Here is a 16,181-nt window from a genome sequence, read left to right as displayed (position 1 = left end):
GACATTCAAAATGCAAAAAGATTTGTTTTTCCAAACTGTTTGGAGCAATTTGTTATATTTTTGTAATTTTTGTATAACTTATTTGTAATTTTGAAATATAACATTAAAGAGTATATTTGATGTGATCAATTGCTCTGTCATTTATCAGATTTACCAATTGTTATAATTTCAATTTGGGCTGGTTAATTATGAACAATGGGTAAAATTGGGGGGCGGGGACATATGGGGGCGTGGCTTCATTAGGGCTCCTCCCCTTACCGCATGTGATCTCACTCCAAGCTTTTGGTAAAACTTGAGAGCCCTGGTCCTGTATTTTTCACTGCGTGAGAACATGGTGTGGCTTGTGGGACACAGCAACACTAATTAAAGGGGGTGGGTCTCTGCGAACGGTCAATTGCACAAGGTGGCATTAAACCCCTCCATTACTCTTACATGCACGTGACCTTGTATACTCTTGTCTGGCCGGTGAAGATTAAAGACATTCAGAGTTTGTCACAGTAATAATGGCTCCTCAGTACGCCCCCAGTCTCCGCTCAAGACTTCCTCTTGTGGCCTTCCTTCTGGAAACCATCTTTATCCTACTGTTTTTCTTTTTTGTGAAAATAGAGCAGCATGAGTCTGACAGTAAGCTTTTCATCCGCTCATATGCAGGTTAGTAAGTCTGATTTACATATAAGCTGTGTTATGATTCTTAAGAGATCAAATTTGCATTCATTGTTCATTTTAAGGATAAACCTGAGGTTATTTATGAACAGCATCACATCATCTTTTGTAAACCTGCTATGTTAATTTCATATGTTAATGCATGCTAATGCTAAAAGACTAGTCTAATATTAACTCAGAAATTAATTCCTGGGCTTTTTTTTTTTAGAACTTTTAACATATCAAAACCAATTGCAAAATTCCTATCCATATGAACGTACTTATAATGAATATGATTTGACTTTATTTTGTTTGTAAATGTGTGCCACATTGCCGTTTGGGGTGTGGAGCCACACCATCTCTGGTTTTGGATGATAAGAAGCATTTCTCTATCCCACAAGCAATTAAAAGACTGACCGCCAAGTGTTTAAAGTGTATATCGCTTTTCATAAAATTACACATTGGCAATATTGGAAATGCAATCTTTTTTACAGAATTCCAAGATGTTCATGTGATGATATTCATGGGGTTTGGATTCCTGGCCACGTTCCTTGTACGATATGGTTTCAGCGGATCAGGGTTTAACATGCTGTTAGCAGCCATGGCCATCCAGTGGGCCGTCTTGATGAATGGCTTCCTGCTGCCACAACGCCACCACAGAAGAGAGATCCACATCAGTATGAAAAGGTACAGCTGCATTACAGGTCTTAGCAGATGCTTTCTTACAAAAGCAACCCACAATGTGTAAATGTTAACAGCAATACACTGACAGTAAGCCATTAGATTGAATATGAAACATTATCATTTAAAAAAAGTCAAAACATTTGCTCTGGTACATTTACTCTGGAAAAACTAATCCATTTGTGTTTTAATAAAAACTGATTTTCATAATCATGACAAGGGCTTACCTTTACTTTTGTAATTATTTTTTCATACTTTAACATGGTAAAAAAAGTAACTTCTGAGAGGGTCCCGCCCCAGTGACAGCTTTTGTACCTTTTTTCTGAGAGTAGGTTTGACAGCACCACTACATCAAATGTTATTTGTGCTCCTCATGTAGTGTGATTGAGGCAGAGCTCTGTGCAGCATCCGCTCTGATTGCAATGGGAGCGGTCCATGGGAAGACAAATCCTGTCCAGCTTTTACTAATGGCTCTGGTGGAGGTCACTGGATTTGTGATCAATCAGTGGATCCTGCGAACTCTGCTCAGTGTAAGAGAAGTATTACTTTCCCTGATAAAAATGATCACTTTCATCCTATATATCGTCACCTTCCTAAAATAATTGCCTAAGTCATTTTTTGACAAAAATGATTTTTTTTGCATAAGTCATCTCAGGATGCTGGCCACCTCTGGTAAAATCCCCACATCCTCAGTTGAACAGATCATGCAGTTCTACCCCTGTAGTATAATGGCCTATGTCAAGAGTGTGACTTGGGCCATTTTATTTGGCCTAAGTCAAAAGATTTTACAAGCAATTTTAAAATTTTAAAAGGCAATTTTACAAGCTTTTCAAGATGGGAGCTGCATCAAGAAGAACGAACCTCTGAAGTTATTTTTATTTTTTTGTGTGTTTTCTGAGAAACCTGAAAAAATGACTTAGGCAATTATTTTAGGAAGGTGACGATATACAGTATATATATATTTTAACTAGTACTGTCAAATCGTTTACTCCTTTAATTCACATCTAACATAAAAGTTAATAAATTTACAATATATGACTGTGTGCAATATACAGTACTGTGCAAAAGTCTTAAGCATGTTAACCCCCCACAAAATGGTTTTAGTCAGTTATTTATATCTTTTGCTGTAGTGTGTCAGTAGGAAATATCAGTTTACATTTCCAAACATTATTTTTGCCATTAATTGTAATAATCCAGTGAGATTTGTGAATGCACAAGGAGTCTGACAACAGCCGGTATGATCTGATCTCACCATCATCTGATCATCCATCAAACTGAGACAGACTAAATCCAGAAGAACTGCGGGAATGTCTCCAAGATGCTTGAAGAAACCTTCCTCGGCCAAATATTGCCATATCCTAACAAACCATACATCAATGGAAAGCTTATTTATTCAGCTTTGTATAAATCTCAATTTTAAAAAACTGACCCATGTGACTGGTTTTGTGGTCCAGGGTCACATATAGCGTATGTGTAGTATTTGTGTAACATATATATTTATGTTATATATATTTGTTTTATATTCTCCTCTCTCCACCTATAGCTGGTGTGTGGTGAGCGCACTGGCGCCGTTGTTCTGTGGCTGCCGTCGCATCATTCAAGTGGATGCTACACACTGGTGGTGGTTGAGGAGAGACCCCTGATATGATTGTAAAGCGCTTTGGGTGTACAGTAGTACATATGAAAGCGCTATATAAATGCCTCATTCTATTCTATTCTATTCTATATATATATATATATATATATATATATATATATATATATATATATATATATATATATATATATATATATATATATATATATATATATATTACAAACTTTTATTTTAGATGCAATTAATCTCGATTAATCAATTTGACAGCACTAATGAACATACTATTTTATTTAGACAGATTGAGTATTTTCATTCTGTACTAAGGCAACGACTGAAGCTGTGCTCATGTTTCAGGCAGATCCACTGTACAGCATCATGATGCTGCATATCTTCGGAGCTCTTTTTGGTGTGATGGTGTCATGGGTGCTGCACAGAGAGGGAATCAATCCAAAACATGAGAAAGAAAAAATTGACCGTAGCACTGGCTTATTCGCAATGTTTGGTGAGTACTATAACTAACAGTTATCTCTCAGACTCAGAAGATACCTCTAAACCAGGTTTCAGACTCTAACCATGACAGCACATCATCAGATGAGTTTGTGAGCTTCAAGTGATTCATTAAAGATAACCGAGTGAATATTTAATGGCACCTGTGCTTATTTCATGCAAAAATATATTTTTTAAGCTAATTTACTGCTTTAAATCACTCCATCAGATGCCTTTTTTATTCTTACCACAAAGCAAAAAGCATTTTGTAAAGCAAAAATATTGTTATATTGATCAATATCACTCGAGTAAGAGTGTGTTAAGGCCACAGATTATTTACAGTTTGTGTGATGCAGATCTGTTATATAATTATTGAGTTGATGTGTAATAGCTGTTGCAGGAAATGTAACCACAACACTACATTCTGTAGCCGTTGAGCGTACTTCGGTTATATACTCGTTATTGCAGTACATTATGGGATTGAATGAGGACGATAACGTCCACTATGGTTTCGGACACCACTACAAATGGCTGACCCCTCAAATAGTGCCCTATTTAAAAGTATAGGGGTGATTTCAGACACAGCCAGTCACTTGTTTAGATGAATCCAGAAAGTTGTGAACGAATCGGTTCAATAGGCTCAATGAATGATTCAGTGAGTCATTTACAAAGACCTGCAGAAAGAGTCACTGAAAATCCCCTACACTGACAGTCTGTCTGGAACAAAGAAAGACGAACGAAACAGTGAAAAGGCCCTTTTGAACGATGCTCACCCAATCAGATTCAAGGACCGAAGTGTAATTATTTTATCTCTATATTTTAATTAAATCATGCACGGGAACTGCCTCCCTTTCTCTCTTTCTCACAGGAACGCTGTTTCTGTGGATGTTCTGGCCCAGTTTTAACTCGGCACTGGTGCCTCAAAGGTGGGAGAAAGAACTGAAACTCACTGTGATATATGGGACGTATCTGTCTCTGGCCGTCAGTGTTGTCATGGCGATGTCTGTTTCTATGCTCACCAGCTCCAAAGGAAAGATGAACATGGTGAGCGACTGTAGTAAGAACATGCCTCACAGAGTTGAGAACAATCATAACATAATACTCTGAAATCTGACACATCATGAAAGTATAATGGGTTGTGAACTCCCATTTCATGTTGACTTTGTTAGGATCCAGTTTTTCAGATAATGGACACATCATGAAGAGTATCATGTTTTGCAGGTTCATATTCAGAGCTCTGCCCTGTCTGGTGGCGTTGCCATTAGTGTTGCCATGACGGCAGTCCACGAGCCATGGATCGCAATGATGATTGGCTTCTGTGCCGCTCTCTTATCAGCCCTGGGATTCCAGTACATGAAGGTCAAGCCACATCCATCACAAAATGGAAAACTCAAATGTTCCTGATCTCCCCCCATAAGTCAGGGTCGTTAACTAAAAAAAACATTAATTGAAATAAAACATTAAGCTTAAATTAAACTTCTTGTATTTTAGTATTTGTCATTTTTGTTTAAGGTACTAAAATAACTGTAACTTACAGTGATTTATTCTCTGTTTTTCACTTTCATTCAGGATCACATGTTGTTTGCTTTTGAGTGTCATGACACCTGCGGCGTCCTCAACGTGCACGCCATACCGGGAATCCTGGGATGGTTCGCTCATTTATTTATACGGCTGGCCAGTAGTGAAAGCACAGTGTAAACTGATTTTCACTTTTAGTCAATCATATGACGTGTGCATCCAATAAATTGCATTAATTAACCATAGAATAGCAATGACTACAGGCATAAAATGTCTGAGCTTTAGATGTTTTTCAGATCTTTTAATGTTGACTGTGTTGTATTTGTGTTCTCAGAGCTGTGCGGTTTGCTGTGTATCACATCTGTGTTTTCCTAATAACAGTGTGCATGAGTCTGGTGATGGGGACAGCTACAGGTACACCACTGATGAAGATCATTTGACAGTCATATTTCATTTCCTTGTGTTATGAATAAGATCAGCAAAGCACCTTAGGCTGTTTTAAACAGTTTTCCCTGTGCATATGCTGATATGCATTTCTGTCTGTGAGCTAATCTGTAATAGATTCAGATTCTTTAAAAAAAAAAAGTAAGTAATTTCAGCCTAGGGTCCTTTGCACCATGACCTCGAGCCAAACACCCCCCCCCCCCCCCCCCAGAAGCCTTTTTTCCCTACCGCTAACCCGGACGTCGAGGTTACTTCCGTGATTTGGGAAAAGTCCATAAAAGTCCTTTGCAAAACTCACTAGTGTAAGGGAAAAGCTAGTGAATTTAACACTTCATAGAAATGTATTTTTTCCAAAGTGTTAACAACTTAGTGTTAACTAATAATTGTTGCAAACTGATATTACCAACTAAATATTAGTGCATTCCTGGAACTGGGCGTCGTTACACTACATCCTTACGCATCGCTTTCTGCCAGGACTTTTACAGGCTTTTCCCAAATCACGGAAGTGACCCTGACGTCCGGGTTAGCGGTAGCATGAGCTGTCAGGCAAGTGTTATTTAAATAAACTCCTGATGCACTTACAAACTTTCCAATGCCTCGTTTTATGAGTACAGAACCTATTTGTACTACTGTAGAAGTTTGGTCCCATTCTGGGCATTATTAGTGCGGTAATTTACGAGATACAACCTTGGATCCATTAGCGCCTGCACTAAGCCATCCGGCTGATATCTCTAAATAAGCTCTAACTTTAATAATGTTAAAAAAAAAGGCTTCTGGGGGGGTGTTTGGCTCGAGGTCATGGTGCAAAGGACCCTAGGTTGAAATTACTCCGAACCATCCCTTTAAGTAACTACATGTTGTTGTGAACTTAGAATCGAAAGACCAGGAGACTTGGTTGTTTCTTCAGCAGGATTCTTTATTGAGAACACGAGCTGTCGGTAGCTGCAGTCACCAAGTCTGAATCTGTGAGATGTTCTCTTACAGTTTATATACATTTAGGGACAGGAACCAAAACTTTGTGATGAGACAGGTTTCGGAACCTGTTTGGGACTGAGAGTGCTGCCCACCCTAATTCACTCAGCATATCCATTCAAATGCTGAGACCTGAGAACAGGACTGACAGGACTCTCTTGCTAAAACACAAACTCCAAGAGTTTCAGTAAATCAGGACTGACCAGAGTCTTTTGCTAAAAAACTCTGATAATAATCATTTATACCTAACCTTAACATGCTAAATTCAATGTAAACCTAAATTAAACATTTTAATAAATTTGGAATCCCACAATGTCAACTAGCAGTCATTAGAGTATTAGTAGACTGTCTGCTTACACTTTATTCTGATGCTCCTCAACAACTGACTATAAGTGACTTTGCAAGTACATGTCAACTTATTCTACTAACCCTGACCTAATCTAACAGTCCACTAATAGTCTAATGAGAGTTAGTTGGCATGTAGTTGCAAAGTTATAGTTTGTAGAATGTCTACTGGTGGACCATCAAAATAAAGTGTTGCGTTTTTGCATAACCCTTACTGATAAGTTTTGTGTTTTAGTTTACTGAGGCAGACTAAACATACAACTTAAATTAAAATTTGCAGGACTTTTCCTTAAATGGAGTTTCTGGAGACCCCAGCAGGACAGGAAGTGCTTTGATGACCAGGCATTCTGGGAGGTAAATGGTTTTGTTCATTCACAACAATATAAATGCAGTGGACTAAATGGCAATCCTTACTCTCGCTGTGTTTGCATTCATCTTTTTCTTTTAAGTGGAATTACTGACATACTAGTGCTGGGCAAAGATCAATCGCGATTAATCGCATCCAAAATAGAAGTTTGTGTTTGCATAATATATGTGTGTGTACTGTGTATAATTATTTTGTATATATAAATACACACATATGCATGTATATATTTAAGTTTTTTTATATATATATTATTTATATATAATATAAATTATGTATAAATATATATATATACAGTATATACATGCAAATATTTCTTAAATATATACATGCATATGTGTGTATTTATATGTACAAAATAATTATACACAGTACACACACATATATTATGCAAACACAAACTTTTATTTTGGATGCGATTAATCTTTGCCCAGCACTAATATATATATATATATTTATATATATATATATTTCCAAACATGTTTATGATTGCTAATTATGTACTTCTTTCTCATGTAGTTTCCACATTTGGTGGTACGTGTATGAAGAACTTGTGGACACATCAAAAAGAAAACTCCAGGCATAAATGCAATTAACACAAAATATATGTGTGTGTGTGTGTGTGTTTGAGAAGTCAGCGGTTGCTTAAGTAAACAATTTACAATATAAAATGTCCTTAAATGGAAATCGGTATGTTTTCTAACTGAAAAATCATCTCGCAAAGAATTTTCCAAGCCCGTGGCTGGATTAAATTACTTCAGTGGAAGCAAGACACACAGAGAAGAGTTTGTTTCATGACGATGGCGAGCTGATAAACCACACCACCAACTAACTTAATATCTAAAAATAACCTGATGTCACTCAGTACATTTGACTTAATCCCGTTATGCATCTGTATTTGAACATAGTGAAAGAAAAAACACTGGCTCTGTACATATTTACAATAATTTTATTCATTTGAAACCCACAGTTGAATGAAGTTTAGCTACGTTTTGTCAGAAAGAGAGACATGGATTACATTAAAATGTTACATTCTTTTAGCATGTAGAAATCACAGAATCTTTAATTTGTCAGTTGATAGACGAGTCAAAATCTCGGACTTACGTCACCTTATTCTCCCATAACCACTGAAATAATAAGAAATTGTGCTTTTTTAAAAACATTTAACATTTTTATACAACTCCCACATGCCCAAGCATACACATAGAGAGTGACCTTAATGCTCCAGAACACAAAATATATAACCAGGGTTCCCACAGTCAAGGAAAATATGCTGTTTGGTTTTACTAGTTGCACAGAAATTAAACACTTCTTCTTAAAAATAAAAATAAAAAGTTGACAGTGAATGTACATGTTTCTGCTAAAGCTCAGCTCTAAGAAACTGCTCTTGCTCAGTGCAATCTCTGTTATATATACAGATCTGTTATATCAATCTGTAAAAATGAATGACCAAAAAGGGTATGGGAATCCTTATAACATAATATATAAAACTCTTCCAAAAGTAAAACTTTAAATAAAGCGCTGTTGTAGTGATGTTAACTGACTGATGGTTGAGCTAATACGATGAAATTTCAAGAGATTATGCATGAAAGTGATCCGACAGATACAATTTTGGTGGCTTATGTAAAAAAAAGCAAACTTATTCAAATGACACATTAAAAATAGAAACACAGTGAATCACTCGTTTTGGTTTATAAACGATTCTGCTCAAAAACTCTCCCTGCTGCAATCACATAAAATCACGTTACTATATTTTGCAAATCAATGTTTGCTTTCCTTTTGAGATCTCTGGAAAAGCTAGGCTGAAGATATTAGCTCTTATTGTGCACTTTTAATTTCTGTATGTAATGTCAATGTAATTCTATTGCATATATGTAATTATTTAATGCAGAGTGAGGTCAAAACGTGTCCATTTTGACTGCAGAGTCTGGATTTGATTTGCATTTCTTGTGTGCACCCATTGTGGCCACACAGGAAACAAGACAAAGAAAGGAAGGAGGAATATATTTAAGAACGGGAGTCGTCTGAGGAGTTGAAAAGAGGAGAGAAAGAAATAGCGAGTGCAAATAAGCAGCAATAAGTACAGAGGAATTGTGTGTCGAAGGACTGTGGGATTTGATTGAAGGAAATGAAGCTTCACTGCCAGAGGTCCTCAGTTCGGCCAAACTTGAACACCAGACCACTGCAAGAGTGAAGGAGAATCACAAATCAGAGCTCAATCAAATTATCATATTGTTTTCAGAATTTGCAGAGTAATTTATTAGATTTGCACAGATGTTCAAAATCTTAGATCTCTGGCGCAGGTAATTACAGGCCGGGCGATAGTTCATATGTTCATATGTTCAAAATTATTTTAATGCACTTTTAACGGGGCATTAGGCTTCCTAAAAAGTATTCTGAAGGTCATTTAAATGATTTAATTGCATCAGTAGAAAAAATATTTCTTTTTCATTTTCAGTTTCATTCAGTTTGAATCCGATAATATTGTCCATTCCAATAGATTTATGGAAAATTCAATTTAACAATTCCTTTGTGTAATCAATCACCTAAAAAAATTATCTCCACATGGCAATTACATACAGTAAATTGTTTTAGTAAAAATATAGGTAATAAAACTACAATATAGGTATAATATTGCACATAATTTATTAAACATCCCTGTGGCCATTTGGTGAAAACATGAAAAACAAGTTCATTATTGAACTAGATTTTTTTTTACTGTATTAACGTCTTGCATTAAACATTCTGGATTTATTTATTTAAAGAAATTTCCATTTTTATTCAGCAAGGGCGTATTTAATTGATCAAAGGTGTCAGTAAAGACATTTATAATGATAAAAAAAATTCTATTTTAAATAAATGCTGTTGTGTTTAACTTGCTACTCAGTGAAGAATCATGAAACATTGATAATAATAATAAATGTTTCTTGAGCAGCAAATCATCATATTAGAATGATTTCTGAAGGATCATGTGACACTGAAGACTGGAGTAATGATGCTGAAAATTCAGCTTTGATCAAGGGAATAAAATACATTATTTAACATTATTAGTATTCACTGTTTTTTTGATCAAATAAATGCAGGCCTTGGTGAACAATAAAGACCTCTTTCAAAAACATTTAAAAAATCTTTTGTAACAACCCCAAACTTTTGTAAAGTTTATATGTAGTGTATATATATATATATATATATATATATATATATATATATATACATATACTGTATGTATGTATATGTATGTATGTATACACTACCGTTCACAAGTTTGGGGTCAGTAAGAATTTTTTTTTTTTTTTGAAAGAAGTTATAGAAATTAATACTTTTATTCATCGAGGACACATTAAATTGATCAAAAGTGACAGTAAAGACATTTATAATGTTACAAAATATTGTATTTCAAATAAATGTTGTTCTTTTGAACTTTCTATTCATCAAAGAATCCTGAGAAATAAAATGTATGATGGTTTCCACAGAAATCTGAACTGTTTTCAACACTGATAATAATCATAAATGTTTCTTGATCATCAAATCATCATATTAGAATGATTTCTGAAGGATCATGTGACACTGAAGACTGGAGTAATGATGCTGGAAATTCAGCTTTGATCACAGGAATAAATTACATTTTACTATATATTCACATAGAAAACAGCTGATTTACACTGGAATAATATTTCACAATTTTTACTGTATTTTTAATAAAATAAACACAGCTTTGGTGAGCAGAAGAGACTCATTTAAAAACATTAAAAATCTTAGCGACCCCAAACTTGTGAACGGCAGTGTATATTTGACAATATTTACATATTTGATCATATTTATATAGTATATATATTGTCAAAATACTGAGGTAAGAAAAAAAGGCCAATAAAATGATATCACCCAGCCCTGGCCTACAGTGACATATCAAACCTATTCTGATGTGAGATTCTGTTCTCACTATTTCCAAACTTACCCAAAGAAGATGAATGCATTTTGGAAGAAAACTGCAATACCAGGATACACTGACAGATCCTTCTTGTCTGTTCATTCATGAAAAGAAAAAAGAAAATTTTAATTAGAAACTATACACAAGCAGAAACCTGAAACATCTTTTTCTATAAAAAGAAAAAAGAAAGCAAAATATTTTTTATCTCTTACCGGTCACAACAAAACCACCAAACAGAATCCACATAGAGGCGATGAGAGAGCCGAACGCCAACATGAACCCGATGAAGAGCCAAACTCTGGCACCTACACAGACACGCATTACATTTACATTTAACAGATGCTTTTATCCAAAGCGACTTACAAATGAGGAGAGCAATAGAAGCAATTAAATTAACAATAAGATAACATGCAAGTGCTGTGACCCTTCCCAGTTTAGTCTAACGCAGTATATGCAATTTTTTACTTTTTTTTTTATTTAAAAAGGGTGTGTTCACAATGGCATGTTTGGTTCGATTAAATCGAACAGTGCGATTGCTCTGTTAGTGTGAACGCTGCCATCTGAACCCTGGTGCACCAAACAAGCGGACCGAGACGCTGAAAAGATGAGTCTCAATCCGCCTCCAAACCAACTCTGGTGTGGTTCGACTGAAACATGACAGACCAAAGGCATGTAAACGAACCAAAAACAGGACATGTCACAAGATACGACCCTAAAAAGGACAGAATGCTCACGCATTTTTCTCATCATAGTCGTGATGTTGCCCATCACAGATCGGTACAGACATCAGAACCGCGTCTCCTCGCAGCAGATCTTCATCTGTGTGTGTGACGGAGGGATTCCTGCCGCTGTTTTGACTCCTTTACACACGTTATAATCTCTCCACAGGTTCTCAGCTGGTCAAAATACCATCACATATAGACCTTATGTAGCCCCGCCCCTTTTCAGCGCTGCGCTCGTTGTCTTTTGACTTCCGGTCTGTATTTTCACAGCGATCTTGCGTATTTATGAATGACCGGCTCGTTTTAAAAACCTTCCCGGTCTACTGACATTTGTTAAGACATCTGCTTTCAAAAATACAAAAATGGTGTGGACAACTGAATGATACAGACAAATAAACAAGTGTGAAGTCCGCACACTGAAAATTACTGCTCCAAAATAATTTATTCAATCAACGTTTCGACCCTCAGGTCTTCATCAGGCACAGTGTCAATGTAAAGTGAGGTCAACTTTAAATAGACACAGGTGATCATCTTAATTAGGCACACCCAAGAAATCATGTGACAAATACAAGTCATGTGACAAATACGAGTCAAGTATGTCATGTGACAAATACAAGTTACAAAAAATGTTTAATTCACTATAAAATGGCTTAATATCAAAAATCCCCATTCAACCCTAAAGCTGACAAAGTATTTAAGGGTTGAGGGTTTTGTTACCTTTTCTATACCAATATACTGCAAAACGCTGACGTTATGGCCTACTTGTCTAAAATGAGACGCTATAGGACTGCGCATATCTCCAGTTCGAATGTTACTGCGATGTTCACTAATATGAGTGCGTAATTGTCTGAATGTTTTACCCACGTATGCAAGACCACAAGGACAACGAATTAGATAAATCACATGAGTGGAAGCACAGGTAATGGTACCCCGTATCGGAATATCACGACCAGTGCGTGGATGACTAAACGATTTACATTTGTGTGTAAAAGCACACTGGGCGCACTTACCACACCTATAATTACCTGGAGGAAGAGTTGGAATACCTTGTTTTATACGTGACGGATATTCAGATTTAACAAGCAAGTCACGAAGATTGTTTTGACGTTTAAAGACTAATTTCGGACCCTTTTTAAAGACACCTGATAATTTAGGATCACTTGAAACAATATGCCGATGTTTATTTAAAGTTGACCTCACTTTACATTGACATTGTGCCTGATGAAGACCTGAGGGTCGATGCTTGAATAAATTATTTTGGAGCAGTCATTTTCAGTGTGTGGACTTCACACTTCTTTATTTGTCTAAGACATCTGCTTTAAACATTACAGTCCTCATGATAACTTTCGTTAAAGGAGAACTCCGGTCAATTTTAACATTGAGCTAATTTTTTTGTCAATTTGGAGTGCTGTCAATACAGAGAACAACGACAAAAATCAGTGTTGCCTACACCATGTTATCCTCTTTTTAAAATTTGCACCCTGTTGACTTAAATGGGGCAAGTTTTAAACCTGCTTTTAGCCTCTTAACATCCTTGATGTGTCATTACAAGTGCAAGAAGTGTTAAGAAGGTAATAGAAATATACAGAGCGACCGCAAAAACGGAAGTTTAAAAACAATCCTCTAAAGATGGCGGCGCCCTCATTTCTCTGGCGCATAACGTCTATAGGCTACGTACATACAACGAGCGCATTTAGCCCAGAACACAGCATTGGTTTTGATGTTTGTTAAGTTCTGTTGCAAAATACTTTATTTTTATTTTTTTATCTTTAGGTCCCGTCTTAAAAATGACAGTGTGAAGACCAAGCGAACCAGGAATATATTACTTTCTTTTTTGGACCAGACCAAAAGAACCAAGAGAAGAACACCCTAAAGGCACTTCTCAGTCATGTAGTATTACAATAACGTCAAAAAAACTCATGATGCGAATACAGCACTTACCAGTCTGTCCCAAGCAGCCCTCGCTGTAGCTGTCTCCCCTCACCTGGCCATTTGACACTGCGTTGATCCTGCAATCAAACAAGCATGTCATTCCACTTGACGGCCATATTTGAAACTCAGCTTCAGTATTTCAGTCATCAAGTACAGCTCCTTTCTCTTTGAATGGGGAAACATCTCTAAATCTGTTCACCAAGCTTACGATTAAATTTCACATTTAAAATCAATGAAATCTGACAACGGTCTCAAATCCTGACAAAAAACTGCATTTGAAGTCATAAGCACGTCTCAAAGCACTTTCCCCCATTCTTTGTAATATAAGTGCACTGTCTTTGTATATCTAAAGTCTCTGATTGAATTCCACAGAAAGTGAAACTCAACAGGGAGTTAAACAATGCAGTCATGGTGACGGTAATCATTGCACAACCCTGCAGATAAATCAAGGCTAAACAACAGGAAGAAAAATCTGGGACAGTCTGTTTGGCTGGACACATTAAAAACAACTATTCCCTTCATTAGAGGAAGCCAAGAGAGAATCTGTACAAGTGTGACTCACATGAGGAAGGCTATAGTCGCTATAACCCCACAGGTATGATATGCGTGGTGGAACTCTTCCTCTTTAGGGTACATTATCGCTGCGTCGATGATGATCCACCAGCCTGTGAAAAACTGCACGTGCGCACAGTGTGAGAAGAAAGATCATTAGTTTGGGAATCACTGGATTTTTGAGATTTATTTGATGTCATTAGGCAGACGTACCAGAACTCCGGCTGCGATGGAGGCGATGGTGTTTCTCTTCTCTCCCCAATCCACATTACACTCGCAATCGCCACATCTGATCCCATCCAGAAACCCCGACATGCTGCTGATTTCACCTGATCATTCAAAGAAATACGGTTCTTTCGAGATGTTGTGCTGGTTTTCCTACTAAAGATACTTATTAATATTGCGTAATGAACTTTTTAACATTTAGCTTAGGCTTTTATCCAAAGTGAATAACATGTATTACAGTGACAATCTTGCACAAATAAATAGATATTTAATTTCAAAACACCATCCCCCATATCTATCTATCTATCTATCTGCTGCTTATGCTTTTAGTTATATATTATATTATATATATAAGTTTTTTGGTGCTTAGTATTTTTATGGAAACCATGATGCAGTGCCATTCAAAAGTTTGAGGTAAATAAAACAAATTAATAGTTTTATTCAGCAAGGTCGCATTAAATTCATCAAACGTGCCAGTAAAGACATTTATGTTACAAAAGATTATATTTCAAATTCATGCTGTTCATTTCAACTTCCTATTCAGTAAGAATTTACATTCTAAAATATATTGAAATAGCAAACAGTTATTTTAAATTGTAATTATATTTCACAATGGTGACTGTATGCTTGGTGACTGGTGAGCATAAGAGACTTATTTCAAAAACATTTTTAAAAACACAGGTGGAAGTGAGTGTTCACAAACTCATTTTAGCAGCAATTATAATAATAAATGTAATAAATTCCACTGTAACTGCGCAAATGCGGCGCAGCATCACTGACTGCGCACACGCAGAGCACACATGATCATCCTGAAACCAAACACAAATAGCACACAAAAGGATTTCCATTTGTCATGTTTACGACCAAAATTTGAATATTAACATTAGCTATATTTAACACAATAGTTCAAAACTACGTTTCCGCTCATTTTCGGACGAAGACGTCGAGTGTTAATGCTGTAAACGTGATTGATCTCTTATGTCCGGATGATTTCTAACCCATATTTGCTACATCACTGTTTATATAAAGTATCGAGGATAAATACAAGCACAGTGTTGGATAATACCTCATGAATGATCTCAATGACTCGTGCTCTATAGCACAATAAATTCTTACCTGCACTTTTCTTGAGTTTTTCTTGTGGTTCGCAGTAAGTGGAGATAGACTCCGCAGTCTTCCGTCTCAAACAGTGGCTCTGAGCCGCACATGCGCAGTGCGCTCTCCATCACACTAAGCACATCCGATCAAACAAAATGTACACCAACTAAAGCTTTTACACCTAAATATGTGAACAGCACGTCTGATAAAATTGATGAAAATAATGATTTTTTTTTTTTAAAGAAAGGTTTTAGAAAAGGTTATTCTACAAGGAGCGGGTCGCCCCCTGAAGGCGCCTATGTTGACATCACATGACCAGCTGTGTCCTGCAATATCCAGTTTTGTGTAAGTTACCCTAATAAGTAATTCATTACTAGTTTCAACAGAGTAATTATATTACTGTACTAATTACTGTCTCTAAAAAATTACTTTCTAAATCCCATATCAACGCCCTCAACCAGTTGAACTATACAAGGATAGATATGAAACTGTTCTTTTAATTTTCAACAACAAATATATATTGCATAAACAGACCAAAATATATAAAGGAAGGGTCCATTAAAATTAAATCCACTACTGCTTTATATAGAATTGTTTTATAGTCTGTAGAGTTTTCAATGCAATTACCTCAGCAGTAACTGTAATTTAATTACAGAAAAAATAAGAGTAATCGCT

At 36.2% G+C, this 16,181-nt stretch overlaps 2 protein-coding genes across 3 annotated transcripts; one reads left to right on the top strand and one right to left on the bottom strand.

Moving 5' to 3' along the window:
- Positions 1-271: 271 nt before the first annotated feature.
- Positions 272-8,724, top strand: rhd (Rh blood group, D antigen). Of its 2 annotated transcripts, none has more exons than XM_081351412.1 (10): positions 272-651; positions 1,137-1,329; positions 1,703-1,853; positions 3,275-3,422; positions 4,275-4,450; positions 4,628-4,765; positions 4,976-5,100; positions 5,259-5,338; positions 6,966-7,039; positions 7,569-8,724. In XM_081351412.1, the coding sequence occupies exons 1-10, from the start codon at positions 504-506 to the stop codon at positions 7,593-7,595; spliced, it is 1,260 nt and encodes a 419-aa protein (XP_081207538.1). In that variant the 5' UTR covers positions 272-503; the 3' UTR covers positions 7,596-8,724. The 2 variants fall into 2 exon arrangements, 1 of the variants encoding a protein (XP_081207538.1); XR_014029095.1 differs by having other exon boundaries at positions 285-651; positions 4,976-5,055; positions 7,569-8,091.
- tmem50a (transmembrane protein 50A) lies at positions 7,983-15,667 on the bottom strand. The gene is made up of 7 exons (XM_081351413.1): positions 15,525-15,667; positions 14,397-14,512; positions 14,194-14,306; positions 13,641-13,708; positions 11,190-11,282; positions 11,005-11,071; positions 7,983-9,231 (listed from the first exon to the last, which is right to left on the bottom strand). The coding sequence occupies exons 2-7, from the start codon at positions 14,496-14,498 to the stop codon at positions 9,186-9,188; spliced, it is 489 nt and encodes a 162-aa protein (XP_081207539.1). The 5' UTR covers positions 14,499-14,512; positions 15,525-15,667; the 3' UTR covers positions 7,983-9,185.
- Positions 15,668-16,181: the final 514 nt, after the last annotated feature.

This window comes from Scardinius erythrophthalmus (genome assembly GCF_964197995.2).
Source record: "Scardinius erythrophthalmus genome assembly, chromosome: 21".
Taxonomy (NCBI): Eukaryota; Metazoa; Chordata; class Actinopteri; order Cypriniformes; family Leuciscidae; genus Scardinius; species Scardinius erythrophthalmus.
This window is presented reverse-complemented; position numbering and strand designations above follow the sequence as displayed.

Excerpts from the sequence above, each read along its gene's own strand:
- rhd (XM_081351412.1), top strand. The coding sequence starts at position 504 with ATGGCTCCTCAGTACGCCCCCAGTCTCCGCTCAAGACTTCCTCTTGTG. Across the intron at positions 652-1,136 it reads TTTCATCCGCTCATATGCAG|AATTCCAAGATGTTCATGTG; the intron begins GTTAGTAAGTCT and ends TCTTTTTTACAG. Across the intron at positions 4,451-4,627 it reads CCAAAGGAAAGATGAACATG|GTTCATATTCAGAGCTCTGC; the intron begins GTGAGCGACTGT and ends CATGTTTTGCAG.
- tmem50a (XM_081351413.1), bottom strand. The coding sequence starts at position 14,498 with ATGTCGGGGTTTCTGGATGGGATCAGATGTGGCGATTGCGAGTGTAAT. Across the intron at positions 11,072-11,189 it reads TGGTGGTTTTGTTGTGACCG|ACAAGAAGGATCTGTCAGTG; the intron begins GTAAGAGATAAA and ends ATGAATGAACAG. Across the intron at positions 9,232-11,004 it reads AATGCATTCATCTTCTTTGG|TGGTCTGGTGTTCAAGTTTG; the intron begins GTAAGTTTGGAA and ends TCACTCTTGCAG.